General features: G+C 43.9%; 2 protein-coding genes across 13 annotated transcripts in view; one reads left to right on the top strand and one right to left on the bottom strand.

The window, feature by feature from the left end:
• The window catches only part of LOC103122355 (CD177 antigen), a 167,288-nt gene that overhangs the window by 101,364 nt on the left and 37,994 nt on the right, over positions 1 to 27,930 (top strand). The gene's annotated exons all lie outside the window — the stretch shown is intronic.
• Positions 1,102 to 26,807, bottom strand: CEACAM1 (CEA cell adhesion molecule 1). 12 transcript variants are annotated; one of them, XM_060186014.1, is made up of 10 exons: positions 26,614 to 26,807; positions 23,769 to 24,167; positions 18,003 to 18,287; positions 16,794 to 17,048; positions 14,133 to 14,408; positions 5,587 to 5,710; positions 4,846 to 4,898; positions 4,216 to 4,247; positions 4,002 to 4,099; positions 1,661 to 1,797 (listed from the first exon to the last, which is right to left on the bottom strand). In XM_060186014.1, exons 1-9 carry the CDS (start codon positions 26,675 to 26,677, stop codon positions 4,013 to 4,015), a joined length of 1,575 nt encoding a protein of 524 aa, XP_060041997.1. In that variant the 5' UTR covers positions 26,678 to 26,807; the 3' UTR covers positions 1,661 to 1,797; positions 4,002 to 4,012. The 12 variants fall into 12 exon arrangements, with proteins under 12 accessions (XP_007533011.2, XP_060042002.1, XP_060041997.1 ...); XM_060186015.1 differs by lacking the exon at positions 1,661 to 1,797 and adding an exon at positions 3,101 to 3,178; XM_060186017.1 differs by lacking the exon at positions 1,661 to 1,797 and adding an exon at positions 3,180 to 3,198.

The following is a 27,930-nucleotide window of genomic DNA, read 5'->3' as shown; positions in this document are numbered from 1 at the left end:
ATGTGTACTATGACCTTTTTTTTTTTTAAGCAATTCACCTGTTGTTGTGCAAAGGACTCTGGGAAAGGAGGAAAGGGATAGGATGAAGGGATAGTGGGATCCTGGTATATGATGGGAAGAGGGCCCAAGGTTGAGGGACATAGTGTCTCCTATATACCTATCAAGGTGAGATGAGAGGTTGTGCCTATATGTCAAAGACTACTGTAAACCACTAGAAAATAAGTTGGAGCCACTTCTAGCCGTGAATGAGGAAAGTGCTTCATTTTAAAGAGAGCGCCATGCAGCTTTGGCTATTGGTGGTGCCCAGGGTCAAACCTGGATCCCTCAAAGGCAAGTTCTGTATGCTACTTCTATGATATCTCACTGGCCTTTTCCTTTCCATCCTCTCCCTCCTTTCCCCCCCCACTCCCTTCTTTCCTTCCTTCCTTCCTTCCTCCCCCACTTTATTAAGGAAATATTAATTTAGCAGACTGTTGTCACAGGCGTCTGTTTCCCATTTTCTATGTGGAGCTCCCAACTAAAAAAATCTTGAAGGACCTACTGGCCCAGGGAACCTGGCTGGGTTTGGCGACTTCTTTCACTTCAGCTCTTTCGATTGACTTACACAGCTAAACTAAATAGAAACAACCCTTTTCACATAAATAAGCAGTTACAACAGTTAAAATGGCAGACTGTCTCAGAGAAACACCCCCAAATATGTTCTCCTTAACAGTCACTTAAATTATTTCTGAAGTCTAGCTCTTAAATCCCTTTCCCAAATGTCACTAATTTCCTCTATTAAGAGCTGACTGCCCCCTGAAGCATTAGTCCTCATTCTGTTGGCATTTCTCCGAGTAAAGCCCATCGAGTTACTTGTCTAGTATAAATCGCCTGTGTCCTTGGCCAGTAGTTTCCCTAGTTGCATTTAGTTAGTTGTCTAAAAACAGGACTGCCAAAGGTCTTAAGTGACATTCTAGATAAACAGCAAAGTGCCTTAGGCTGTGATCCTACAGGTAGGCAGACATCCCTGACAGTAGGATATTTTCCAGTTTAGTTCTGGCTAATGATTTGCTTTCCTGTGTCTCATGAGAAAGTCTCATATGGGACTTTGGAGAGATGGGATAAGGTTTTCTTTCTTTTTAACTTTAATATTTGATAGAACAAAGAGAATTCAAGAGGGAGACAGAGAAACACCTGCAGCACAACTTCACTGCCTGTGAAGCTTTCCCCCTGCAGGTGGGGACCAGGGGCTTGAACCTGGGTCCTGATTCTGGTAATACAGGCACTTATCTAGTTGCATCACCATCTGGCCTCGGGATAAGTGTGTCTTTTCCTCATTCTTCTCAGCTTTTCAGTGGATAAGGTCATGGCAAACTCATGTCGACCTCTGTCTGATAAGGTAACTTTAAAACCAGTCTAGGTCAGCATTGTGTAAGAAACAGGAGCTTCAGAAAACTCCCTCCCAAAGTTGGCTTTGTTAAAGCTCAATGACAAGGGTGACTGGGTTTCCTGCAGAGTCCAGGATGCGCTTTTTCCTCTGTTGACACTGAAGGGCAGGGCCATGACCAGGCAGTCAGAAGGTGCAGCAGTGGGGAGTGGCTGTTGCTGGGGTGAGATGGTGGGAGACTTTTCCTCCTTTTTTCCCTGGGGGGAATGGAATCTCCTAATGAAGGGGATGAAAAGCCTGGACAGGTTGCATTACTTTTTTTTCACTTCTGAATAAACTGCTTCTGTGGATATGGGGAATGGAGGAGGTGAAGTTGGTTTCTTTGCTTCCAGGCCATTGAAGTTCAGGATAGAATATGTAACTTCATCACTCTGAAGGGCAAGAGCAGAGGCCAGTTACATCAGAGTCCAGACCAGATCTTCATCTGGTCTAGTAGGTCCAGCATCACATTACTATCACTAGTTGAAAATTATCACTGCTTGTCACATCCTGTTGAGTCATCCACTATTAGAAGAGAAATACTATGGTATTTTTACAATGGAATACAATGATGCAGCCATAAGAATGACTAAAGTGGGAGTCGGGCGGTGGCGCAGTGGGTTAAGCGCACGTGGCGCAAAGCGCAGGGACCGGCGTAAGGATCCCGGTTCAAGCCCCCGGCTCCCCACCTGCAGGGGAGTCGCTTCACGGGCGGTGAAGCAGGTCTGCAGGTGTCTATCTTTCTCTCCCCTCTCTCTCTGTCTTCCCCTCCTCTCTCCATTTCTCTCTGTCCTATCCAACAACAAAGCAACGTCAACAATGGCAATAATAACCGCAATGAGGCTGCAACAACTAGGGCACAAAAAGGGGGAAAAAAAAAAGAATGACTAAAGTATCATTCATACAACAATATGTATGAATCTCACAAAGCCATTTTGAATGAAAGAAACCAGACACACCTGGACCCTCACATCTCCAGAGCTCTGGTCCACTAGGGAAAGACAGAAACAGGCTGGGGGTATGGATCGACATGTCAACGCCCATGCTTAGCGGAGAAGCAGCTACAGAAGCCAGAACTCCTTCCTTCTGTTCCCCATAAACAACCTTGATCCATACTCCCAGCGGGGGAGAAGTGATAGGATGAAGACAAGGGGGCTCTGCACTCCAGCTCCATCAGCACCCACAGAGAGAAGGAAAAAGAGAGGGACATATGAAGGTAGTTATGATGTCATGAGTGGCTTAGAGGGAAAGAGAGGGTTGAATCAGGAAAAGAAGGGTATACATGTGGACAGAAAGTTGTAGAGAAGATGGTCAGCCCATGTCTAAAACTTCAGGGGAACTGTGGTGGATTGCAGTGGGGAGAGTGAAGATTCAGAACTCTGGAGGTGGGAATGGTGTGAATTAAACCCCTGTCAACATAATTCTGTAATATAGAAAAGAAAAAAAAGAAACCAGAAAAAGAGAAAAAGAAAAAGAAACCAGACACACAGAACACATACTATGCTTGTCCTTTACTGTATATTGTCAGACTACTCTATTGAAAGGTGAAGTCGATGAAAATACTGTAAACTTTTTATGATTCTGTGATTTTAAAGGCATTAGGACCCCAGACCCCAATTGCCTTTTGTCAGTAAGAGGAAAATTAGATTGAATTTAGAGGAAGGAGAATGATCTCGTGCCTTTCTGTGCTGGGTGCTTTTCATTTGTTATCTCATTTGATTTCTTCAGCTTCGCTTTCAAGTAGGCAGCAGGCCCACTTCTTAGGGAGTAAAGCTGAAATTTAAGAGGCTAAGCTATGGGGGGGGGGCGGGAGGTAATGCAGTGGGTTAAGCGCACATGGCTCAAAGCGCAAGGACTGCCTCAAGGATCCCAGTTTGAGCCCCCAACTCCCCACCTGCAGTGGGGTTGCTTCACAAGCATTGAAGCAGGTCTGCAGGTGTCTGTCTTTCTCTTCCCCCCTCTCAATTTCTCTCTGTCTTGTCCAACAACAACAATAAGAACAATGGCAACAAAATGGAAAGAGAGAGAGAGAGAGAGAGAGACTAAGCTATTTGTGCAACATCACAGAACTACTAAGCCACATCAGGATTTAAATTTAGGAGTTCGATCATTTCAAAGTCCACATTCTAGCTCTGAGATAGACTCACGAGAGTAATTAATCAATGCATCTTTGTTTTTGTAATGAAGAACTTTGACCCATATTTGATCTCACATTTGTGTGTGCTGAATAATTCATTCTTTTCAAAATTAAAAAAAAATATTTATTTTCCCTTTTGTTGCCCTTGTTTTTTAATTGTTTTTGTAATTATTGTTGTTGTTGATGTCATTGTTGTTAGATAGGACAGAGAGAAATGGAGAGAGGAGGAGAAGACAGAGGAGAGAGGAGGATCCTTGTGCTGGTTCTTGTGCTTTGCGCCACATGCACCTAACCCACTGTGCTACTGCCCGACTCCCAGAATAATTCATTCTTTACAGAAGCATTCTCATAAGAAAAAGAGTCAAGAGTTGGGCGGTAGCGCAGCGGGTTAAACGCAGGTGGTGCAAAGCGCAAGGACCGGCGGCGTAAGGATCCCAGTTCGAGCCCCCAGCTCCCCACCTGTAGGGTAGTCACTTCATAGGCGGTGAAGCAGGTCTGCAGGTGTCTATCTTTCTCTTCCCCTCTCTGTCTTCCGCTCCTCTCTCCATTTCTCTGTCCTATCCAACGACAACATCAATAACAACAACAAGAAGAGCAACAGAAGGGAATAAATAAATAAATAAATAAACAAGGAAAAAAAAAGAAAAGAGTCACAGAAACTGATTACACTTACCTTGTTTGGTGGGTTGTCAGAGTGGTCCTGACCTTGGGGAGCAAAAGAAGAATTACCACTTCATAAAAATGCACAACTGATTGATGCCTTAGAGCAATGTGTCCCTAGATGGGATTTCTAGCTGAAGGAGGGGGCAGATGGTGGGAGGGAGTGGTGGGAGGTGGCCCATGATCACTTGAGGAATTTGGCCCCAGGATGTTAGAACCAAGGAAGGCAAAGCACCAGAGGAGGCCTCAGTTTCCTTTGGATTTATCCCAGTTCCAAGGCTTTGATTTTTGCCCAGTTGAGTTTCTCAGCAGCAGACTCCAGTGGCAAGAAGGGGCACTTAGAACAAAGCACCACAGGACTGGGAGGGTCTCACCAAAGGAAAATGCCCATGTCCACAATAGAGGCAGGAGGGAGGAGTAAGAATGAGGAAGTGATTCTTCGAAATATGTCTAAATATTTTAGGTTGGCCTGATCTGTGCTGAATGAGTAAGTGTCTCTCTTGGAGTTACAATTCAGGGAAATATTTTAGGTATCTCTCTAAAAATTCAAAGGCAGGGAGAGGTTTGAGAATCCAGGATTCCCTGCTAAGGGAGGGCATCGGTGAAACACACCAGCTCTCACGGGGTGAATGGTTTTACTTACTGTTGTTGGAGGCTGAGGGTTTTTGTTCTGAGAGTTGGTGATGGTCGCTTGCCCTAAATAAATATCAGACACTGTGATTGCTGTTCCCAAGCATAGCATCTTTGCTCCTTGATTGAACACTCAGTAGATAATTTCTTGGGGATCCTCAGTGTTCATTTACACCATGGTTGGCCTTACTTTTCCTATCACGACCTCCTCTTCCTTCACTGTTCACTCCTTGACTGCTGACTGTTCACATCAAGTCCATTCTTTGTCAGCTGCTCTGACAATGCTGCACTTCAGACTGTCCCCATTCTGTAGGTAGATGCTATCCTCCCTCCAGACCCCACTTTGTTTATGCCCAAGATTTTTTTTCCTGTTTTTTTTTTCCCTTAGGTTATCTATCTGTCCTGTCACTCCTTCTGGCCAGCTACTATGATTGACAACACACAATGGATTTTTCTCTCGCTCCTCATTTCATACTCTTATTTGTTTCCTCATGAATTTAGGCTTCTCAGACTGGGGGACAGAGGAACATGATTCTGATCTTTCCCCTCTAAACCAAATGGAGGTGGGAATAACCATATCCAAGAGGCAGTGGGGAATGGGAAGAAGATATCACAAGGAATAGTGCTGAGAAACAGAAGGTTTGCAAGTAGGAAGAATAGACCCAGAACCAGAGATAGCAGGGACATCTCTTTCCTTCACCCAAGCATGACTGTTAGCTTTGAGGAAATGCATCAAGAGGAAAGGTCATCATACCCTCCAGTCTTTCTGAGATACAGAAAGTACACCAGGGCTGCGATCAGAGCCACTCCAGCCAGGACTCCAATCACGATGCCAGCAATAGCTCCAGCTGAGAGGCCAGAATGTAACTCAGGATTATCTATCAGGGAAAGAAAAGGGGAGAATGAATGAAGGTGGCATTATTTTATAGTAGGGGGTACTGGGGAACAAGTCTCAATGTGACATCTTTACTTGTTCCACGAAGGAACTTTTTTTTTTTTTTTTTTTTTTTTGTGGAACGAATTTGGTAAAGTTAAAATGCCTCTCACTGGGAGTCGGTGGTAGCCCTGTGGGTTAAGTGCACGTGGTACGAAGCGCAAGGACAGCTGTACGGATCCCGGTTCAAGCCCCAGCTCCCCACCTGCAGGGGAGTCGCTTCACAGGCGGTGAAGCAGGTCTGCAGGTGTCTGTCTTTCTCTCTCTCTCTCTTTCTGTCTTCACCACTTGCAAAGCTAGCCCCCTGAAGGTGGGGACCAGGGGCTCAAACCTGGGTCCTTGAGTACTGTGACATGTGCACTCAATCAGGTGCGCCACCACCTGGCCCCTGTTCTACTTCATTTCTTTTGTTTGTTTGGTTTATTGCTGGGGCTCAGTGCCTACACTATGAATCCACTGCTCCTGGAGGTTATTTTTGTTTTGTTGTTACCCTTCTTGTTATTATTATTGTCATCATTGCTGCTGTTGTTGGTTAGGACAGAGAGAAATGGAGAGAGGAGGGGAAGACAAAGAGGGGAGAGAAAGACAGACACCTGCAGACCTGCTTCACCACCTGTGAAGCGACTCCCCTGCAGGTGGGGAGCCGGGGGCTCGAACCGCAGGATCCTTACTGGTCCTTGTGCTTTGTGCCATGTGTGCTTAATCCCCTGTGCTACCGCCCAACCCCTTTATTTTATTTTTTTATATATTTATTTATTTTCCCTTTTGTTGCCCTTGCTTTTTTTTTTTATTGTTGTAGTTATTATTGTTGTTGTCACTGTCTACTTCATTTCTTATCTGAGGCTGTGAGGTCTTGTACAAGATCATTTCCTCTAAGTTACATACCACTTAAATAAACATTGTTATGTATACAGTTCAGGAGTGGTAAATCTATCCATCATATGTACAATCACTACTATCACCCATTTAGTGCATGTAGCCCAGGCTTAAGCTTGTTTTAACAAAGGCTCTTTGTTTCTTACATCATCCCACTCTCTTGGTGCTTCCATAGATTTGCTAACCTAACACTAGAACTACTTCATCTTACCATACGAAAACTCTGTACTCATTTAATAGGAAGTCTCCAGTCCTCACCTCAACTCCTAATAATCACTAGTCCACTGTCTGTCTATGGATTGACAATTTTTTTAAATATTTATTTATTCCCTTTTGTTGCCCCTGTTGTTTTATTGTTGTTGTTATTATTGTCATTGTTGGATAGGACAGAGAAATGGAGAGAGGAGGGGAAGACAGGGAGGAGGAGAGAAAGACACCTGAAGACCTGCTTCACCACCTGTGAGGCAACTCCCCTACAGGTGGGGAACCAGAGTTCCAACTGGGATCCTTACGCTGGTCCTTGTGCTTCGCACCATGTGCACTTAACCTGCTGCGCTACTGACTGACTCCCCCCTTGTTGTTTTTTTATTGCTGTAGTTATTATTGTTGTCATTATTGATGTTGTTGTTGGATAGGAAAGAGAGAAATGGAGAGAGGAGGGGAAGACAGAGAGGGGGAGAGAAAGATAAGAGACCTGCAGACCTGCTTCACCGCCTGTGAAGCGACTCCCCTGCAGGTGGGGAGCTCAGGGATTGAACCAGGATCCTTACACCGGTCCTTTTGCTTTGTGCCACGTGCGCTTAACCCACTGCAAGACCGCCGGACTCCCTAATGCAGTCACTCTTTAAAAAAAAAAAATCATTACGGGGTGGTGAAATAGCTCAACTGGCTAGTGCGCTGCTTTGTTATGTGAGACCAAAGCTCTATGACACTAAAGGAAGCTTTGGTGCTGTGATCTCTTTCATTCACTCTCTCCACCTCTGTCTCTTATCAAAAGAAAAAGACAAAGAAAGGGGGGAGGGGATGCTGAGGAGTTACTAGTGGTTATGCAAAAGACTCTCATGCCCTAGGCTCAGAGGTCCCAACAGCAACCATAGCAGCACCATCAGCCACAGTTGAAAGGTGCTCTGGCCTGCCATCCCTCACCCAACTCTCTAATTAAAAAACTAAAATCAGTAAAGTATTAAAAAAAGAAACCATTATGTACAAAGTTCACTGTTACCACCAATAAAAAGTTTAAAATAAGTTGACAGGGTTGATTTTTATAAGAGCAATAGTATTCATACAGCAAAAACCCTATTTTCCTTTTATAACAAATAACTAGATGCAAAGATTGAGAAAATACCAGCTGACTGGATGGAATGCCAGTACAGATGATTAACTGCATTACAAGGCATAATTAATTTTAACAAGTCTGAGATTTAAAGAAAATAGTCGCCCTTCTCTGTCAACTGTTTCTAGAAGAGGAAATCATAGTCTAAACTAAGCAAGCAGTCACAGGATAAAATTAGGAATGCAAAGTGATATATGGAGGAGTGGGAGAACGTTAGGTGACAAGGTGACCTAATTTCCTTGTCCCTGTAACCTCTACCACCTTCCAATTCCTCAAGCAGAATTTTTGCTCGAATCATTGAGAATCCAATGCCTCTCTTTTATTAGAGCTGTAGGAACATCTGTATCAGAACAGGGTGTGTACTTAATCTGCTCCAGAGTCACTGTGGCGTAGTATGGATCACTAGTTACCGTTATCTCTGCACAAAGAACCAAGAGCCTCCCTCGTGCCCCCCCTCCCTCACAGGAAGTGTGGCGGCAACTCCTCCACTCAGGTACTTCTGGGACGGTAGTCCTATCCACTGACCATCTGTAAATATTTTGAGAAATGTCTATTTGAGTTCTATGTCCATTTTTTAAAACTGGGGTTTTTTTTTAATTGTGTTATAAGCCTTTCTGTTTATGAGTGTTAATCCCTTATCAGATACACGATTTGAAAAATTTTCTTATAGCTGTGGGTTGCCCTTCCACTTTGTTAATAGTGTTCTGTGGTGCACAAAAATTTTGATTTTGAAGAAGTCCAATTTATCTATTTTTTCCTTTCTTGCCTGTGCTTCTAGCATCATATATATATATATATATATATAGCACTGCCACATCAAAAGCCCTTACACTTTAAGGGTTTATCAATTCTAACATTTTTTCTACTAAACATATTATTTTAGTTCCTACATTTGGGTATTCAATTTCTTTTGAGTTAATTTTTATACATACAGATATATAGGTTCAGAAAAGGTATCAACTTCATTCTTTTGTAAGGATGATCAGTTTTTCCAAATCTATTTGTTGAAAGGGAAAAAAAAAGTATTTTTTTCTGGGCATACTATATTCTAGTGTACAATCCTCCAGTGCCTGCCTGTATGCTGTGCTACACTGTCTCCTTTTGTTTTTAATTATTTATGTCTGTCAGAGAAAGAGGAAGAAAGAGATCAAAGCACTGCTCACCTCTGGCACATGGTAGTGCTGGTAACTGAATCTGGGGTGTCTGGAGTCTCAGACATCCAAATCCTGTGCTCTAATGTCGAGCTGTCTCCCCACACACTCCCCTGTTGTTTTGATTATTTTAGTTCTATAGTAAATTTTGAGATCAGTGGGAGTCCTACAATATGTTCTTCTTTTACAAGACTGTTTTGGATATCTGCAGTTCGTTGAAATTCGGATGAGTTTTTCTACTTATAAAAAATTCACAGGACTTTGATAGGGTTCACGCTGAAACTGCAGATCACTCTGGATGTTATCATCATCTTAAACAGTATTAAGTCTTTCATCGTAAACATGAAATGTCTTTCCATTTATTTATCTTAACAGTATTAAGTCTCTCAAACGTAAACATGAAATGTCTTTCCATTTTTTATAGTTCTGATTTCTTTGCAATATCCTGAAGTTTTCCACTCTCCTTGTTTTTTATCTCCTTGATTAATTCCTAAGTATTTTATTCTTTTTGCTGCCATTGTAAACTGAATTTTTAAAAATTCTCTTTTCATATTGTTTATACAGTCATTGGGCCTGCATTATTGCTTACTTGGGTTGTGAGCTGCCTTGCCACATGAGTGACCCAGGTTCGAGACTGACCCCTACTGCATTGAAGGAAACTTCAGTATTATCTTTCTCTCTGTCAGCCTCTTGTCTCTCTATATCTATCTGAAAAAAACTTAGCCTACAGTTGTGAATCCTCAAAGATGACTAAAAAGGAAGTAGTAGGTGGGTAGGGGTTGTGTATTGTTTTAGTATCAGACCATTTTATTGAATGTTTATCAATTCTAACAGTTAGTGTTTCCTACATATAAGTTCATACCATCCATGAACAAAGATTGTTTTCTTTCTTTCTTGTAATTTAGATGTCTCACTTCTTTTTCTTTTCTTTTCTTTCTTTCTTTCTTTCTTTCTTTCTTTCTTTCTTTCTTTCTTTCTTTCTTTCTTTCGCCTCCAGGGTTATTGCCTGCACCACAAATCCACTGCTCCTGGAGGCTATTTATTGCCCTTGTTTTGTAATAGTTGTTGTGGTTATTATTGTTGTTGTTATTGATGTCATTGTTGTTAGATAGGACAGAGAGATATGGAGAGAAGAAGGGAAGACAGAGAGGGGGAGAGAAAGATAGACACCTGCAGACCTGCTTCACCTGTGAAGTGACCCCCCCTGGAGGGGAAGGGGGGAGGGGGGAGGGGGGCGGGCAGTTCTAACCAGGATCCTTGGGCTTCACACCATGTGCGCCTAACCGGAGCTACAGCCCGACTCCCTCATTTCTTTTTCTTACCTACTAGTTCTGACTAGGGCTGTCAATACTATTGGAATTAAAGTGACAAACTGGTATTTTTGTCTTGTTCCTTAGCATAGAGGAAAAAAAAACCTTTGTCATTGAGTATCATGATTGTTAGCTATGAACTTTTTTTTACTAGTGATTTAATATTGGTCTACAAAATTGTAAGATAATAGTGGGATAATTCCATGCAGTTCTCACCACCAGAGCTCTGTGTCCTATCCCCGCCCACCCACATTGGAAACTGCAGTAGTTCTTTTCTCCCAAGGTCATGGATATGGGCTGATTCTTTTTTTTTTTTAGGTTTTTTTTTTTTTTATATATATAATTTTTTTCTTTCCCTTTTTGTTGCCCTTGTTGTTTATTGTCGTCGTTGTTGTTATTGCTGTCATTGTTGGATAGGACAGAGAGAAATGGAGAGAGGAGGGGAAGACAGAGAGGGGGAGAGAAAGGCACCTGCTGACCTGTTTCACCGCCTGTGAAGCAACCACCCTGCAGGTGGGGATCCGGGAGCTCGAACCGGGATCCTGATGCCTGTTCGTGCTCTTTCCACCACCTGGGCTTAAGCCAACACCAGGCTCCCGATATGGGCTGATTCTATAACTATCTATCTATATTTATATATCTATATCTATATGTGTGTGTGTGTGTGTGTGTGTGTGTGTGTATTATTCCCCCATTTTTTTACAACAATCCTACCTTCACTTCCTTTCTAGTTCACCTATTACTACACCCAAGTGTCTTTCCTTTTTCCCTCATCTCTCTCAGACTAGCAAATAAGGTTAGGGCAGAGAGTTACTTGCAAACTTGAAAAATATATAAAAATGCAATTAACTGGGAGTCGGGTAGTAGCGCAGTGGGTTAAGCACACCTGGCTCGAAACTCAAGGACCGGTGTAGGATCCCAGTTCAAGCCCTCGGCTCCCCACCTGCGGGGGGGGGGTCCCTTCACAAGTGGTGAAGCAGGTCTGCTGGTGTCTGTCTTTCTCTCCCCCTCTCTGTCTTCCCCCTGTGTCCTATCCAGCAACAACAACAGCAATGACAACAATAATAATAACAACAACAACATGGGCAACAAATTGGGAAAAATGGCCTCCAGGAGCAGTGAATTCCTAGTGCAGGCACTGAGCCCCAGCAATAACCCTGGAGGCAAATAAATAAATAAATATAAAATGCAATTAATTGTTTAGCACAACAATCTACCCTGGGCCCATATCTATTCATATTTAATACTGAATCCTGTACAGCCTCTGAGTCCCTGTCAAATAAGTAAGTAAATAAATAAATAAATATAAAATGCAATTAACTGTTTAGCACAAAAATCTACCCTGTGCCCATATCTATTCATATTTAATACTGAAGCCTGTACAGCCTCTTGAGTCCCTGTCAGTCTGAGCTCACAGTCCATCGTCACAACTGGGAGCACTCTAGGCTGCAGTCACTTAAGGACCAGTCTTCCTTGAGTTGAGAGTAGGATGAACCAGGCTCCCTTCGGAGAGTGGTGCTGTCCCTACCACTGCTCACCCTATGGATTTCTATATATGGCCTTTGTTATATTTGAGGTAGTTTCCCTCTATTCATAACCTGAGTGTATTTATTATGAAAGGATTTGAATTTTTTCTAAAAGCTTTTGCCTGAATTTCCTTATTAGTTAAAAGTCCATTCATATTTTTATTTCTTCATGATTCCATCTTCACAGGTTTTGTTTTTAGAAATTTCTTTTTCTCGTGTGGATTATAGAATTCATTGGCATAAATTACCCATTATATAATTCTAATTATTTCTATAGAAATGATAGTAATTTCTCCAGAGTCATTTCTGAGTTCAGTAATTTAATCTTCTATTTTCCTTAATCTGCTTATAGCTTTGTCAGTTTTATTAGTTTGCTTTTGAAGAGGGTTTTACTGATTTTCTCTGCTGTTTTTCTTTTTGTCTATTCTTTTATTTCTCTCATTTTTTTTATTTGTGATTAGTAGGCTACAGGTTACATGACTGTAAGATTATAGTATAAAGTTCCACACCTCACCCACCACCAAAATTCAATATCCCCCCACTCGCATCTGCCAAAGATAATCACCATAATTCTTACAAGTCTTAGAAACAGTTTTCTTACTTCTGTTTTTTTCAAATTCATATGTATCAGAGCTCTAGATTCCACATATGAGTGGAACCAGTTGGCAGTTGTCTTTCATTTCTTTACTTATTTTGCCAAGCATAATCACCTCCAGTTCCATCCAATTTGTACCCAAGGACACAATATCATTTTTTGATTGCAGAGTAGTATTCCATGGAATATATATCCCATAACTTTAGCCAGTCATCTGTTGATTGGCATTTTGGCTGCTTCCAATCTTTGGCTATTGTGAATAATGCAGCTATGAATGTGAACATAAAGGTGCATATGTCCCTTCAAGTTAGTGTTTGAGTGTCCTTTTAGGATAAATGCCTAAAGTGGCCTAGCTGGATTATAACCCACAAGAGAGACTTGAGAGGTGCAAAGTCTGAGATGTTAAACATGGTACCCAGAAAAAAATACAATCATGCAAAGGTAGAAAATGTAACATACAAAAATAGCATTTAGGGCTACTGAGATCGCATAATGGCTATGCAAACAGATTCTCATTCCTGAGGCTCCAAGGTCCCAGATTCAATCCCCATGCCACCACCATAAGGCAGAGTTTAGCAGTGCTCTGGTGAGGGGGAAAAAAAGCATCAGCCTTTCTCATACTTCCTAATCCTGACTACAGAAAATGCAGCCTGATCACCATCACCAGCCTAGAAACACAGGGAGGCAGTAAGGGGAGATTGGCAACAGGCAGAATATGGACTTGCATGTGTGAGGTCCCTAGTTCAAGTCCCAACATCATATATTCCAAATTAATGTTCTGGTTCACTTATTCCTCCTTTCTCTCATATATATATATCCCCATTAAAAGTAAATAAATATATCATTTTAAAAACAGTGACTTTTTTAACTTTCTTTAAAAAAAATTTATATTTATTTTCCCTTTTGTTGCCCTTGTTTTTTATTATTGTTGTAGTTATTATTGTTGTTGTTACTGATGTCATTGTTAGATAGGACAGAGAGAAATGGAGAGAGGAGCAGAAGAGAGAGAGGGGGAGAGAAGATAGACACCTGCAGGCCTGCTTCTCTGTCTGTTAAGCGACTCCCCTGCAGGTGAGGAGCTGGGGGCCAGACTCCCTTGAACTGGGATCTTTACACTGGCCCTTCCCCTTTGCACCATGTGTTCTTAACCCACTGCACTACCACCCGACTCCCTATTGTTGTAGTTATTATTGTTGTTACTGATGTTGTCGTTGGATAGGACAGAGAGAAATGGAAAGAGGAGGGGGAAGACAGAGGGGGCTAGAAAGATAGACACCTGCAGACCTGCTTCACTGCTTGTGAAGCAACTCCCCTTCAGGTGGGGAGCTGGGGCCTTGAACCCGGATTTTTATGCTGGTCCTTGCGCTTTGCACAATGTGCGCTTAACCTGCTGCACTACCTCCTGACTTCCAAGACTGAAAAAGTCATTCTGAAAGTCATTGAAAGTCATTCTGTTAACTATAATGCCATGGTCTCTTGACTGATACTCCACTCCTTGTAACTTCTCTTCATTTGAATACCACTGATAAAGTAACTTCCCTGGGAAGATATAAAACAGGACAAGGGGTCACTCACATTTCACAACCAGCTTGAGGGTGTCACTTTTGTTGAAACTGACAGGGTTGGTGACCATGCAGTGATAATCCCCCGTATCTTCTCTCCTGATGGGCTTTATGGTGAGGGTGCTGTTTCCCTGAGACAGCTTCATCCTCTCTGTGAGCGGCAGACTCAGCTGGTTGAAGAACCACAGGATGGAGACTCCAATGTCATTAGTGAGGCAGGTCAGGTTCACAACGTCATTTTCTGTGACTGTGATGTTGTATGTTTGGATGGAAGGTTTTGTCACTGGCTCTGCGGAGATACAGAGGAGGTTAGAGAGTAGGCTGGGGGTATGCAGCCCTGCATTTTCCTTAGAGATCTCAGCCCATCAGTCTGTCAGTAAGTCTAAAATCACCCAGAGTTTGACTCTGACTCCACAGAGGAACAAATGTCTTTTTCTGGATGATGGTCTGTAAGGACTGCAACTCCTACTCTGATCTTAGGTTACCTTGTGTATCAATACCAAATTCTCTTTTCAACTCATGTGTCCCATAGTCTAATCCCAGGGGAGAATTTTCTCCCACTAACTTTAGTGTGACCCATTCCTTGCTATTTCTGTAGCTTTATAAAGATCAGACCCTTGTCTAATATGGTAATTTTACAGAGAAGGAAAAGGCTCCCCTTGCCCCAACTCCACTCTAGTTATTGCAAGCAGATTTATCGTTGTGGCTCCATACTGGCTTTGCAAATCTGCCACTCTCGGTTTTGTTTTCTTTCTATTTTATTTGATAGGACAGAGGAAACTTGAGAGAAGAGGGAAAGAGAAAGATAGACATCTTCAGACCTGCTTCACCACTCATGAAGTGCTTCCTCCCCACAGGTGTAGAGTAGGGGTTTGAACCGTGGTCTTTGTGCATGGCAATTAATGTGTTCAACTGGGTGCACCACCACGTGGCCCTGGAAAAGGCCTTTCCTTTTGGTAAATAAGTTATTAGAGTTTTAGAACTGCTTACCCAAGCTTACTGACTTTAGGACCTAGAAAAATGCCAATATAAAAGATTTCTTAATTGATAGGACTAATTTCCTGGGAAGTGGTTGGAATATCACAGAGAAGGAAATACTAGAGAGAATGATTAGAGTTTTAACACAATACTGTTACTCTTATCTTCTATGTAAATGTTGTATATTTGCTCCTTTCTCTCATGAAGGGGTTTCATAGATGAGTTTACTGATTTTTTCACTATTCTTTTTGTATACCGGATATGCTGGTGTGACACGTGTTATACAGCTGCTAGTGATTGTAGGATGCGTCTCAGAGGAATATGCCATGGGGCTCCATCTCTTCCTGCTCCCTGTAGGAAAAACTCTGAGCATTTCTATCCCCTTGGACTGACCTGATATGGACTCTGGATCTGACTGGGGTAGATTAACAGGCAGATTCAGGACAGGCTGCCATTGCACCTTTTCCGTGCTCCTTGGTCCCACCACAGATGATGTCAGACCAGTCGGTAAATGGTCAAGTCACAGGGACAGCAGAGAGCAGAGTTCTCTCTCTTTCTGCTTGCCCTTCCTTGGCAGTGGTTTCAGTCTCCCATTTGGGAAAAAAAAAGAGGTGAATTTGGCTCAAAACCTCATAGATTCCTTGTAGCATATGAGTTGGTAAAAGAAAGTACAAAGAGGGGGGCCAGGTGGTAGCGCACCTGGTTGAGCGCACATGTTACAATGCACAAGGACCCAGGTTCGACCCCTGGTCCCCACCTGCAGGGGGAAAGCTTCGCAAGTGGTGAAGCAGTGCTGCAGGTGTCTCTCTGTCTCTCTCCCTTTCTGTCACCCCCTTCCCTCTTGATTTCTGGCTGTCTCTATCCAATAAATAAATCTTAAGAAAGAAAATACAGAGATTGGGGCTGGGCGGTAGCACAGCAGGTTAAGTGCATATGGTGAGAGGTGCAAGGACTGGAGTAAGAATCCCAGATTGAGCCCCCTGCATTCCCCCTGTGGGGGGGTTACTTCACAAGCAGTGAAGCAGGTATGCAGGTGTCTATCTTCCCCCCCATCTTCCCCTCCTCTCTCAGTCTCTCTCTGTCTTATCCAACAACAAAACAGCAATAGTAACAATAACAATAACAACAAGGGCTATAAAATGTGGAAAAATGGCCTCCAGGAGCAGTGGATTTGTAGTATAGGCACCGAGCCCCAGCGATAACCCTGGAGGCAAAAAAAAAAAACAAAAAAAACACAAAGATGATAGAAGGGATAAGCTAGTGAAAGAAAGAAGCAACTGTCCTTGAAGATCTTTGAAGATTCATGGACCACTAAGGATGAGAGAACACCCTTCTCATATTCTGGACTGAACCCATATGGCCATGAGTTTGCAGCTATGCAAGGGAAGACGGAGTCTATCAAGATGCGGTGTTAAGGGTTAGGAACCAAATTGAGATTTGCTTGTGTGTCTCTGGACACAGGCTGGGAAATAATTTCTGTCAGGCTCTATTCTGTTGTTTTTTAATGATGGCTTTCTCTCTCTTTTTTTTCCGCCAAGTCATTTGTAGTTGGAATTAATAGTGGCTTGTAAGATAAAAAAATTACAGGGTATAGTTCCATGTTGTACCCACCATTAAAGTTCTGTCAGGCTTTATTCTGAAAAATCTTCAGATTCCACCCCAGATCTTGGTGCTGGTAGTCCAGGGAGCCACTTACCAAGGGCTTGGATAGTCTTGACTGTGTGATTGTTGAGACCAGTGTCAGAATTGTTGGCGAGGCAGGTATAGTTTCCACTATTATTCATAGCAAGGCTGGCAATGAAGAACATCTGTGTGGATTGCTGGAGCTCCCCATTGAAGAACCAAAAATACTGTGCAGGTGGGTTAGAGGCTGCCTGGCAGGAGAGGTTGAGCGCTGCCCCTTCAAGGTAATAAGAGTCTGGGGGGGAAATTGTGGGGGCATCTGGGCCATCTGGAGCAAACAGAACAAAGTCACACATGTCATCAGAGGGAAGCTGCTGGTCTGTGTCCTGCTTAGCCAGATCTCACTGTATTACTCAAGTCTAGAGCCTGGAGACAGCATAGTGGGTAAAGTGTGCATTTTACCAGGCATGAAGCTCTGGGTTTAATCCCTAGCACCCTGTGGGAACATCATGGATAATACCAAAAACAGAACAGCTCCTAGGATGTTGGAGCAGTGTTTTTGGCTCGTGTCTCTTACTCTCTTCTCTCTCCATATATATATTCCATCGTAGCTGGGATTACAACTTGCAACTGAGACAGTGACCTGCTTCTCTAGCACAGGCTGTGACCCCCAAGTCTCTCAGGACAGGAGAAGCCTGTTCTCATGTAGTCTTGACTTCAAGTTGAATTTGCCTGGATTTGACTGAGATACTTCTACCTATTTGGACCTGAAAGGGATAGATGTGACCTGCCCTCTGACAGTATAAATTTGGGTGAACGATCTGGGTCAAGAAGGGACAGAAGTCCCCTCCTGCCCTATAGTCTTGTCAATAGTTCCATTTTATAAATAAAAATTAAAAGAAGGGACAGAAGTGGGGAGTCGGGCTGTAGAGCAGCGGGTTAAGCGCAGGTGGCGCAAAGCACAAGGACCGGCATAAGGATCCCGGTTCGAACCCCGGCTCCCCACCTGCAGGGGAGTCGCTTCACAGGAGGTGAAGCAGGTCTGCAGGTGTCTATCTTTCTTTCCCTCTCTCTGTCTTCCCCCTCCTCTCTCCATTTCTCTCTGTCCTATCCAACAACAACAACAACAATAACTACAACAATAAAACAACAAGGGCAACAAAAGGGAATAAATAAATAAATAAAAAAATAAAAAAAATAAAACAACAAGGGCAACAAAAAGGGAATAAATAAATAAAAAAATAAATATAAAAAAAAAAAAGAAGGGACAGAAGTTACTCACAGAGCACATTCAGGGTGAGTGGGTCACTGCGGTGGGCACTCACTAGGTTCTGAACTTCACACTCATAGGGTCCTGTGTCATTCCTTGTGACATGGAATAAAGTGAGAGTCCTGTTGTCCTTGGACAGCTCCAGCCTGGCACTGCCCGGGAGACTGTGATTGTTGATGAACCACAGGTAGGTTGTGTCTTGAATCTTAGAGTCACATGTCAACACCACAGTGTCACTGTGTTCCACTGGGCTGGAGTTGTTGCTCGTGATGGTGAAGTTGACTTTAGATAAATCCTCTGTGAAGGTAACAGAGAGAACATGTGCTTTTTATTTAATTGCCACTGGGGTTATCACTGGGGCTCAGTGCCAGCACTACAAACCCTCTGGTCCCAGTAGCCACTTTTTCCTTTAATTTTTCTTCTCCTTCTTCTCCTTCTCCTTCTCCTGCTCCTTCTTCTTCTTCTTCTTCTTCTTCTTCTTCTTCTTCTTCTTCTTCTTCTTCTTCTTCTTCTTCTTCTTCTTCTTCTTCTTCTTCTTCTTCCTATTCTTCTTCTTCTTCTTTTTCTTCTTCTGATTTTTATTAGATTGGACAGAGAAACTGAGAAAGGATAGGCAGATAGGGAGAAGGAGGGAAAGATAGACATCTGCAGACCTGCTTCATTGCTCATGTTCTGTGTAGTAACTTTGATTCCTTCAAGATGGGCTTCTTTCACCTGTCAGTCAACTCAAGCCCCTAAAAGCATAGGTGGGCCTCTGTATCCCACACACATTCATGACAAACTAAATTTGGAGAGTGTAAGATTGTCTGCTGTATGTCTGGGAGAAGCCACAATCTTTTTGAAGTGTCAATTAAGGCGTCAGGATCTGATTTTTGAAAGGCATATGATTTTGGTTTCCAGAAATCCCTGTTGCCTCTCCAAGTTCTTCACTGACCAGTGATGCCTGACTAGTTTTGAGGTATGTGTGGGTCCTTCCCATATGCACAGACCTGCTTTGGTGGGTTAATATGTATTTTTTCTGAGACCTCACATCTCAAAGTTTCCTAGAGATGAGAGGTTATGCTCTAGCCCATAGTCCTTAACCTTGGAGAAGATTAGGAAGCAGATTTGGGTCTAAAGCAATTGAACAGAAAGGGTACTGGGAGACCATCAGGGGGTTGGGAGGTGCCAGTCCAGCAATCAGGCTGTGGTCCCACCAGGTGGGCAGTTCCACCAGGTGCTTATGGAACTGACAGAGACAGTGATCCCACAAAGGGAGGAAGAGAGTCCAAGGAAGGATCTAGAGAGAGTGAGGGGATAGACAGGAGCTACTGGTTTGGTAGCAGAACCAGGTTCTTTGATCTTTTCCATCTCTCTTCCTACTGCTGAAAGTGACTAGAGACCGTGTTGCATTCATCTTTCCTTATAACAGTAGATATATTGGTGACATGCAGAAATGAGATCAGGACTTACTGAAAAATTGGGTTCTAGGACCTTTTGCACATGGTGTTTATGAGATAGAGACAAAAGTGTATAAAGAGTGTATAAAGGTCATTATTAATGCCCCAAAGATCTAAAGCCAATTTGGGGAGGAAATGCTTTCTAGAGAATACTAAAGCCTTAGACCAAGTCCTGCAGTCTAATCAGGATCACATATAGTGAAAGAACAATGCTAAAGTGGAAATCTGTGAGTCTTGTTATGAGGACAGACTAAGTCATAGGACAAGTATGTCTCTATTATATAAATGGCAGAGTGATTCCAAACTAGTGAAAATTGTATGTTGGGGGCCGGGCAGTAGCGCAGTGGGCTAAGCGCACATGGCACAAAACACAAGGATGGGAGTAAGGATACTGGTTCGAGCCCCCAGCTCCCCATCCACAAGGGTGGAGTGGGGGGGCACTTGACAAGTGGTGAAGCAGGTCTGCAGGTGTCTGTCTTTCTCCCTCTCTTGTCTTCCCCATCTTTCTCGATTTCTCTCTGTCCTATCCAACAACAATGGCAGCAATGATAACAATAACAACAAGGGCAACAAAAATGGGGGGATAAGGCCACCAGGAGCAGTGGATTCATAGTGCAGGCATCAAGCCAGCGATAACCCTGGAAACAAAAAGAAAAAAAAAAAAGAACTTGTATGTCATGTTAGTAAATTTAGAGAAGATGTTCCTGTCACTGGTTCCTAAGCATAGTCATACAGTGGTGAGGGGACCCAACATAGGCACATAGCATGCTTTCATGTCTTCTTTCATCTTCAGGAAACACAAAAAAAATTTTGACCAAATTCATGCAAATTGGGCAGTATCCAGAAGAAAGAGCAACTGCTGCTTGATCTCAGAGTCCCAGAACACCCTGAGTACATGTGAAATTGGAAGTAAACCAATCAGTGGGAGCATGGTCTCCTAGTCCCACCTGCTCTCAGACCCATTGGGAGGAAACAGCTTCACACCAGGCCCAGGGTGAGAATCAAGAGTCAAAAGGGTAAAATGACCTGTGAAAACTGGAGGTTGCAGCCCTATCTTGTGTTTCACACTTCCTGCTTGAATCATGTAGTGTGTGTAGATCTAAGGATGGATCAGATGTCTCTGTCCTGTGCCCTGTTCCTCTTGTTGATATCAGGGAAGGAAAAAGTCCCGTGTATGATCACAATGGAAAGCCCTTCTGGCTCCTGGGAAATGCATTCTTGATGGAGTTTCAAGTGGCTGCTGCTCCCACTGACTCTGTGTCCTTTCCTGTTGCCCAGGAGGGAGGACCTGGAGCCGGTGTTAGTGGAAAAGGTAGTCAGCCACCAGGGGGAGGGTCTGGGAATGACTCAAGGGGAGAAAACTATGCAGAGCAGGGGCAGTGCTGGCTGGAATTGGGGGAGGGGGAAGAGGAGAGACCCTAGAGGAACAGAGAGAGCAGAGAAGTTTATGGTAGAGAGACATGCAGGCATTTATCTGTTAAGAAAGAGAAGTTGGAATTCTCCCCTGGCGTATGCGCTGCTAGGGATTTCTTAACAGATACATCTAAAAAATCAGAGCTAATGAGTGTTATAATCCATTGACAACAACAACCCCAAAGTCCCCTAATCCACAACTGGTCCAGAAGCAGTGCAGCCCAACACTCTCCCCTCCTTGACTGAACAGCCCTACCATCAATCAGCAGGACTCAAGGCTCCAGGGTGCTTTAGGGGCAGGTGAAAAGAGAGGTGCATGTGTGTCCCAGTTCCTGGAAAGTTAGGGGACAGTGTGGCCAGAATCTCCTAGGAGCCTGCATCCCATTTCTGGCCTTTGGAGGATCCTAGATCATCCATTTCATTCTTCCTTTTATCAAAGACAGATTGAGATTGTGCTGTATTCGGGTCCCATGTTGGCTACAGGTGTGGACTGTGGAGAGTGGAAATAAGACTTTGCCATTGACTGCAGCGGGGGTGACACTAACACATCAGGAGACACGCACATTATTTCTAAGCCAGTTTAAGGCACATGTCATTATTCTCTCCTGAGGGAGGCTTGGGCATTTCAAACACTGGCTGTGAGTGTTGCTGCAGGGAATTAATTAGCATGGATTACTTCTCCATTTGCTTGAACTCCCCAGACAAGAATTTCTGACCTGGGGAGATTTAAGAAGAAAGAATCTGAATCACTGGCTGACTTGAAGGTCACAGATACACATAATGATCCCAGGGGTGGGGATGTGACTCAGTGATTATGACGTGACTCTATTCTAGGTTATAATCTGTGTGACTCTGATTCAGTGACTACAATCCCCCCAGCCCCCCTCCACCCCGTAACTCAGTTTTTCCTTAATAAAATCAGGTAGTTCATATTGTTATGTGGAAATGTTACGCATGTACCAACTATTGTATTTTACTGATGACTGTCAACCATTAATCCCCCAATAAAGAAATAAAAAAAAAAATAAAATCAGGTAGTTCACCTCAACTTGCCACACTGTCTATGAGTTAGCGTTAAATCTGGTCAGAAGTTTGTGTAGAGACATTGCTCCAATGCAATGGCATCTGTTACTATTTGCCTCCATACGAGTCACTCCCTTGCCTGATCCCTTGTGGATGAGGAGCTCTCAGTAGCATCTTCTCTCCTCTGTTTCTTCCCTGACTGTGCTATGGAAATTTCACTGTCACCCAGGGCTGTCAGTTTAGCGCTGGGACACCTGTCCATCTGTTCTCTTCACACAGAATTTCAGGTGAAGGAGCAGACTTTCCCTGCTCTAAGCTTAGCTCTAGGAACTGAGCTATCCCTAGCTGAAACCAGTTCAATAGCCTCAGGACCTGGACAATAGAAAAATATTTACTCCCAATCAGCCCTCCCCAAAAGGCCCAACCCACCTCTGACGCAGGCTCCCCAGGATCACTGGCCTGGTGCTTTAGAATAGGAGATGAACGGGTTAAGCGCACGTGGTGCCAAGTACAAGGACTGGCATGAGGATCCCGGTTCCGGTAGCACAGCGTTTTTAAGTGCAAGTGGTGCAAAGCGCAAGGACTGTTGTGAGGATCCAGGTTAGAGCTCCAGGTTCTCCACCTCCAGGGGAGTCGCTTCACAGGCGGTGAAGCAGGTCTGCAGGTGTCTATCTTTCTCTCCCACACTGTCTTCCCCTCTTCTCTACATTTCTCTCTGTCCTTGTACAACAGTGACATCATCAACAACAACAATAATAACTACAACAACAATGAAAAACAAGGGCAACAAAAGGGAAAATAAATTAATTAAAAAGAAAAAGAATAGGAGATGAAGAAGGGACTGAGCTTCTCTGTGAGGATCCCAGGGAACCCTCAGGTCCTGTCTAACTGCACATTATTATTTTTAATTATTATTATTTTAATATTTATTTTATTTTTTCCCTTTGTTGCCCTTGTTGTTTTATTGTTGTAGTTATTATTGTTGTAGTTATTATTGTTGTTGTCGTTGTTGGATAGGACAGAGAGAAATGGAGAGAGGGAGAGGAAGACAGAGAGGAGGAGAGAAAGACAGACACCTGCAGACCTGCTTCACTGCCTGTGAAGCGACTCCCCTGCAGGTGGGGAGCCGGGGTTCGAACCGGGATCCTTATGCCGGTCTTTGTGCTTTGCACCACCTGCGCTTAGCCCGCTGTACTACAGCCTGACTCCCTAATTATTATTATTTTATTAATTTAATTAATTTTTGCCACCAGGGTTATTGCTGGGGCTCAGTGCCTTCACAATGAATCCATTGCTCCCTGGCTGGCTGGCTTTCTTTCTTTCTTTCTTTCTTTCTTTCTTTCTTTCTTTCTTTCTTTCTTTCTTTCTTTTTTTCTTTCTTTCCTCCCTCCCTTCCTTCTGCTCTCCCCCCTCTTTCTTCCTTTCTTTCCTTCTTTTTTTCTTTCTCTCATAGGACAGGGAGAAACCGAGAAGAAAGAGGTTGACAGAGGGAGAAAAATACCTGTAGACCTGATTCACAACTTGCGAGGAGTGGGAACTTGAACCCGTGACCTTGCACATGGCAACCTGTGGATTTAACCAGGTGTGCTACTAGCCAGCCTCTTGCACACTGTTTTTCTCAAGGTCATTTTTCAGGGGAAAAGTCTCATGGGACTAGACTAACTTGTCTCCCTCTGCTGAGTTACTCCATCTGAGTGGTCTCTCTGCATTGAATCTACAGAATTTGAATTTTATGAAGTTTTCCTCTAATATGTCTGTCCAGCATTAAATGCTCCAATCTCAGCCTGGAATATGATCCATGATGTAGAGGGGGAAATAAACCCATTCTGTGTCAGTAAGTCTTATATATTTGATGAGAATTACTCCCTTCCCCCAACAGCAGAAGTTGGAGAGATTCACTCACCAAAAACATGAAATTGCCCAATGACTGTTTCAATTTGAAGACCACTCTTAATGACATGTAGCGTGTAGAAGCCTGTGTCATTCTTTCTGACATTCTGGAACAGCAGGGATCCATTGGTGTATAGTGTCTCTCGGCCGCTGTGTGCAGGCCCAGTGGTCGTTTGTTGTGTGGCTATTTCATATCCTGCAATCTGATGGGCTGACTCCACACTTTCCCCTTTGAACCAGCTGAAGCCTATAGTGTTCTCAGGCCGATTGTGGACGAGGAGGAGAACATCTTCTCCTTCAGCAGCATTGGCCGGCGCTGACTCCACAGTCAGCGGGGCGGTCCTGTTGGCCGGCACTGACTTCACTGTCAGCTGGGTGGTCGTGGGTGGGGTCCAGAAGGTTATGAGAGAGACTAGAAGGGAAGGAAACAAACTGATCAATATTTACATCTGCATATTGGGGTGGACAGATTAGGCCCCAGGCCCCTGAGAAGGCTATTGATCTGCCAGGGAATCACATTACATAATCTTTTATTAAAGTAACTTTATCACCTCTGACTTTTTTTTTTGCTCTGTTTCAAATCCTCATCCCTAAGTGTCTGCCTGGTTTATACCCGCATGGCCTTCAGATTTTTGCTCATACTCAGGTGTTCTTGGTAGCTGTCGCAGGTCTGATAAGGTTGCCCAAGATGTGACAGAAAAATAGCAATTATTTTGAGCTAGACAGTCAGTTGAGTAATGAATGATATCCCAAATCTCCCTTCCTCTTAGAAGCAGATCTTTTTCTTTCCTCCTTTCTATTTCCTTGAAAGCAGGACATTATATGAGGAGGTAACGAGAAGCCATTTATTTCTTTAAAGTTAATGCTTTCAGGACCTATCAATTCTCACAAACTTAGTTGCCCAAACCAAAGCTTTCAAGAATTTCATTGTCTTGTCTGTTTTCCTACAACTACACTAGTCTTTTCTAATCATCACTATGTGAGTGTGCTGTTTTGATCATTTACAGAGCCCGGTATTCACAATGGCACTTCTATGTATGTACGTTTTTTTTTTTTAATTAAAAAAATTTTTTTTCTTCCAAGATTATTGCTGGGGCTCATTGCCTACACTATGAATTTAGTGCTCCTGGAGGCTATTTTTCCCCCTTTTGTTGCCCTTGTTGTTTATTGTTGTTGATATTATTATTGTTGTTATTGCTGTCGTTGCTGGATAGGACAGAGAGAAATTGAGAAAGGAGGGGAAGACAGAAAGGGGGAGAGAAAGATAGACACCTGCAGACCTGGGGGTCGGGCGGTGGCGCAGTGGGTTAAGTGCATGTGGCGCAAAGCGCAGGGACCGGTGTAAGGATCCCGGTTCGAGCCCCCGGCTCCCCACCTGCAGGGGAGTCGCTTCACAGGCGGTGAAGCAGGTCTGCAGGTGTCTATCTTTCTCTCCCCTTCTCTGTCTTACCCTCCTCTCTCCATTTCTCTCTGTCCTATCCAACAACGAATTGCGTCAACAAGGGCAATAATAATAAACACAACGAAGCTACAACAAGGGCAACAAAAAGGGGGGAAAAAAATGGCCTCCAGGAGCGGTGGATTCATGGTGCAGGCACCGAGCCCAGCAATAACCCTGGAGGAGGAAAAAAAATAAAATAAAATAAAAAAAGACACCTGCAGACCTGCTTCACTGCCTGTGAAATGACCCCCCCCCCCCCGTAGGTGGGGAGCCGCGGGCTCAAACCAGGATCCTTCTGCCGGTCTTTGTGCTTTTGCACCATGTGTGCTTAACCTGCTGTGCTACCACCCAGCCCCCGAGGTCAAGTTTGATTTCTTTTTTCCTGTTCAATTGCATTATATGAATTTAATTTTCAATAGAAGGATCTAGATAGAAAGGCAGAGAAAGACGAGCTTCCTCTCCAAACCTTTCCTGATCATCTTCATCTAAGACCTTCTTGACAGGGGGACCTTTCCCTTCATGACACTTGTCAGCATCTGAACTCACATCTAGAGTCTTGGTTGTCTGTCTTGCCTCAGAGGACATGAACTCAGTGATGGGCCAGATCTTTCTTTCTTTTTCTTTTTTTAAAAGTTTTATTTAGTTTATTTTTAATGAGAAAGAGTAGATACAGAGGGAAAGATACTGAGAGAGAAAGAGACCAGAAACATTGCTTCATTCTGGCTTATGATGGGGCTGGGGTTTGAACCTGGGACCGCAGAGCTTCAGGCTTCAAAAGCTTTTGCATAACCATTATGCTGTCTCCCCAGCCCCCGATGTTTCAGAACTTGTTATTCCTCGATAGTAGGACCGGCTGAAAACACCTCTGGATGAATGAATAATCTTTCCAGAGCCTCCGTACCATGGTGTTTATTTGCCAGGTTCTGAGAGTAATGAGTAAAGGCAATGTTTATAATATTTTTTTCTGCAGTGATGCCCTAATATTGCAAATTATTATTTTTTCATTAGGTTTTTTTTTTTAAAATTACTGCTCAGTGAGAACTTACTTGGAAAATACACAGCAATATAGATTTTCCTATTCCCCACCTCTTCCAGATCATGAGAATTCCTGTCCCCCCCACCCCACCCCTCTCTTTTACAGAGAAGGGAGAGGACACAGCACTGAAGCTTCCTTCTTGAGGTGGGGTCCGCTGTATGACAACACAGCACATTATTCAAGGGAGCTGTTTTGCTGGCCCAAGAGTTCCCCTGTTTCTGAGCTGCCCATATTGCTGTCCTCCTTTCCCCTCTCTACCCACCTCTAGTATAAGCAGAAACCTCTGCATGACCCCCACCCCCAGTTCTGTAATCCCCAAGACACCCCCGTGAGTCTCTATTCTTCCCCCATACCCCTCCCCTAGGAATGGTCCCTTCTCACCTGCTAGCAGTAGCCCCTTCCAGGGGACAGACCCTCTGTGAGAAGGGGCTGAGGGGGGCACCATGGGGGCTGCTGCCTGCTGTGTCCTCCCTCTGAGAGAAGAGCTTGGGCTCCAGAAATGCTCCCAGCACAGCTGCTCCTGAGTGTCAGCTCTGAGGTGCTTCCTCCTTCTGTGTTGAGTCTCCTACTAGGCAGGAGAGCTTTGACCTGTCATGTGGACCGGGGCGGAGCCAGTACCAGGACCGTCCCCTTCTCCACCCCTCTCAATCCTGCCCTCTTTGTCCCTTACTTCCTCTTTCCCTCTATCTGAATACAGGACACTGGGAACTGGTGAATCCTCCACCTCCTTTAGAGTTGATTCCCTTGTTATGGGTTTATGTCTGTACAAAAATCTTAGCTGAAGTCCTAACAACAAATATCTCAAAATTCTGAAATAAGAACATTTTATGTATGATTAAGATGGTTTCATATGGAGTGATCCCCTAATTTAGACCGACTGGGACATTTGGAGACAGGCAGGCAGACATATTGTGGGAATACCATATAAACACGATAGCAGGCATCTGTTAGTCAATGACAGAGACCTGGTACAGATCCTTCTCTCAAAATCTCCAGGATTCAACTTTCTCAGACCTTGATCCTGAATTTCTAACCTCTAGAACTGTGAACCAGTAATTTCTGTTTCAGTCATTTAGTTGTGGTACACAACACACACACACACACACACACACACGGAAATCACAAGTCAGTCCAGTGTCTTACACATTTCCTACAGTTCAGAACTGGGCTGCACAAAGGCCTCCACACAGTCTTCTCACCCGTCAGAGCAGCATCTCTGAGGGTACCAGGGTTTGCCTGATTCTGCATGAATCCACTGTGGGAGTTTATAAAGATTATGGAAAGTCCTGGTGACACCTTAGAAATGCAGCTCAGCATTTCAGCCCAGGCAGCAGGGGTGCTCAGCCAGGGGAGACCCCTGATGTGGGTGGGGGAACTCCCCCACTTGTGCACAGGGCAGGTTTATCTACAGGCCCTGGGAAGATGCAGATTTTGCCCCAGCAGGTGTGGGGGACCCGAGAGTTTGTGTCTCCCCAGCTCTCAGGGGTGCTGGTCACACTGAGTATGGAGCTCACTTTCACTGCAGGGCTGGTGGCCCCCTGTCCCCTTCCTCTGAGCGGGTGAACAGCTCACCCTATGATTGGCCCCTGTCTTCCTCATGATGCTGCATGGAAGGGGTTTGGAACTGCATGAGAATGGCCTGTGCAGAACACAGCTCATAGAGCCCAGAAGAGGTGATGGGGTAAAGGGTCCAGGCCC

The sequence above is a fragment of the Erinaceus europaeus genome, chromosome 2 (genome assembly GCF_950295315.1).
Source record: "Erinaceus europaeus chromosome 2, mEriEur2.1, whole genome shotgun sequence".
NCBI classification, from domain to species: Eukaryota; Metazoa; Chordata; class Mammalia; order Eulipotyphla; family Erinaceidae; genus Erinaceus; species Erinaceus europaeus.
The sequence above is the reverse complement of the archived record's forward strand: the minus strand, read 5'-3'. Positions and strand labels throughout refer to the sequence as shown.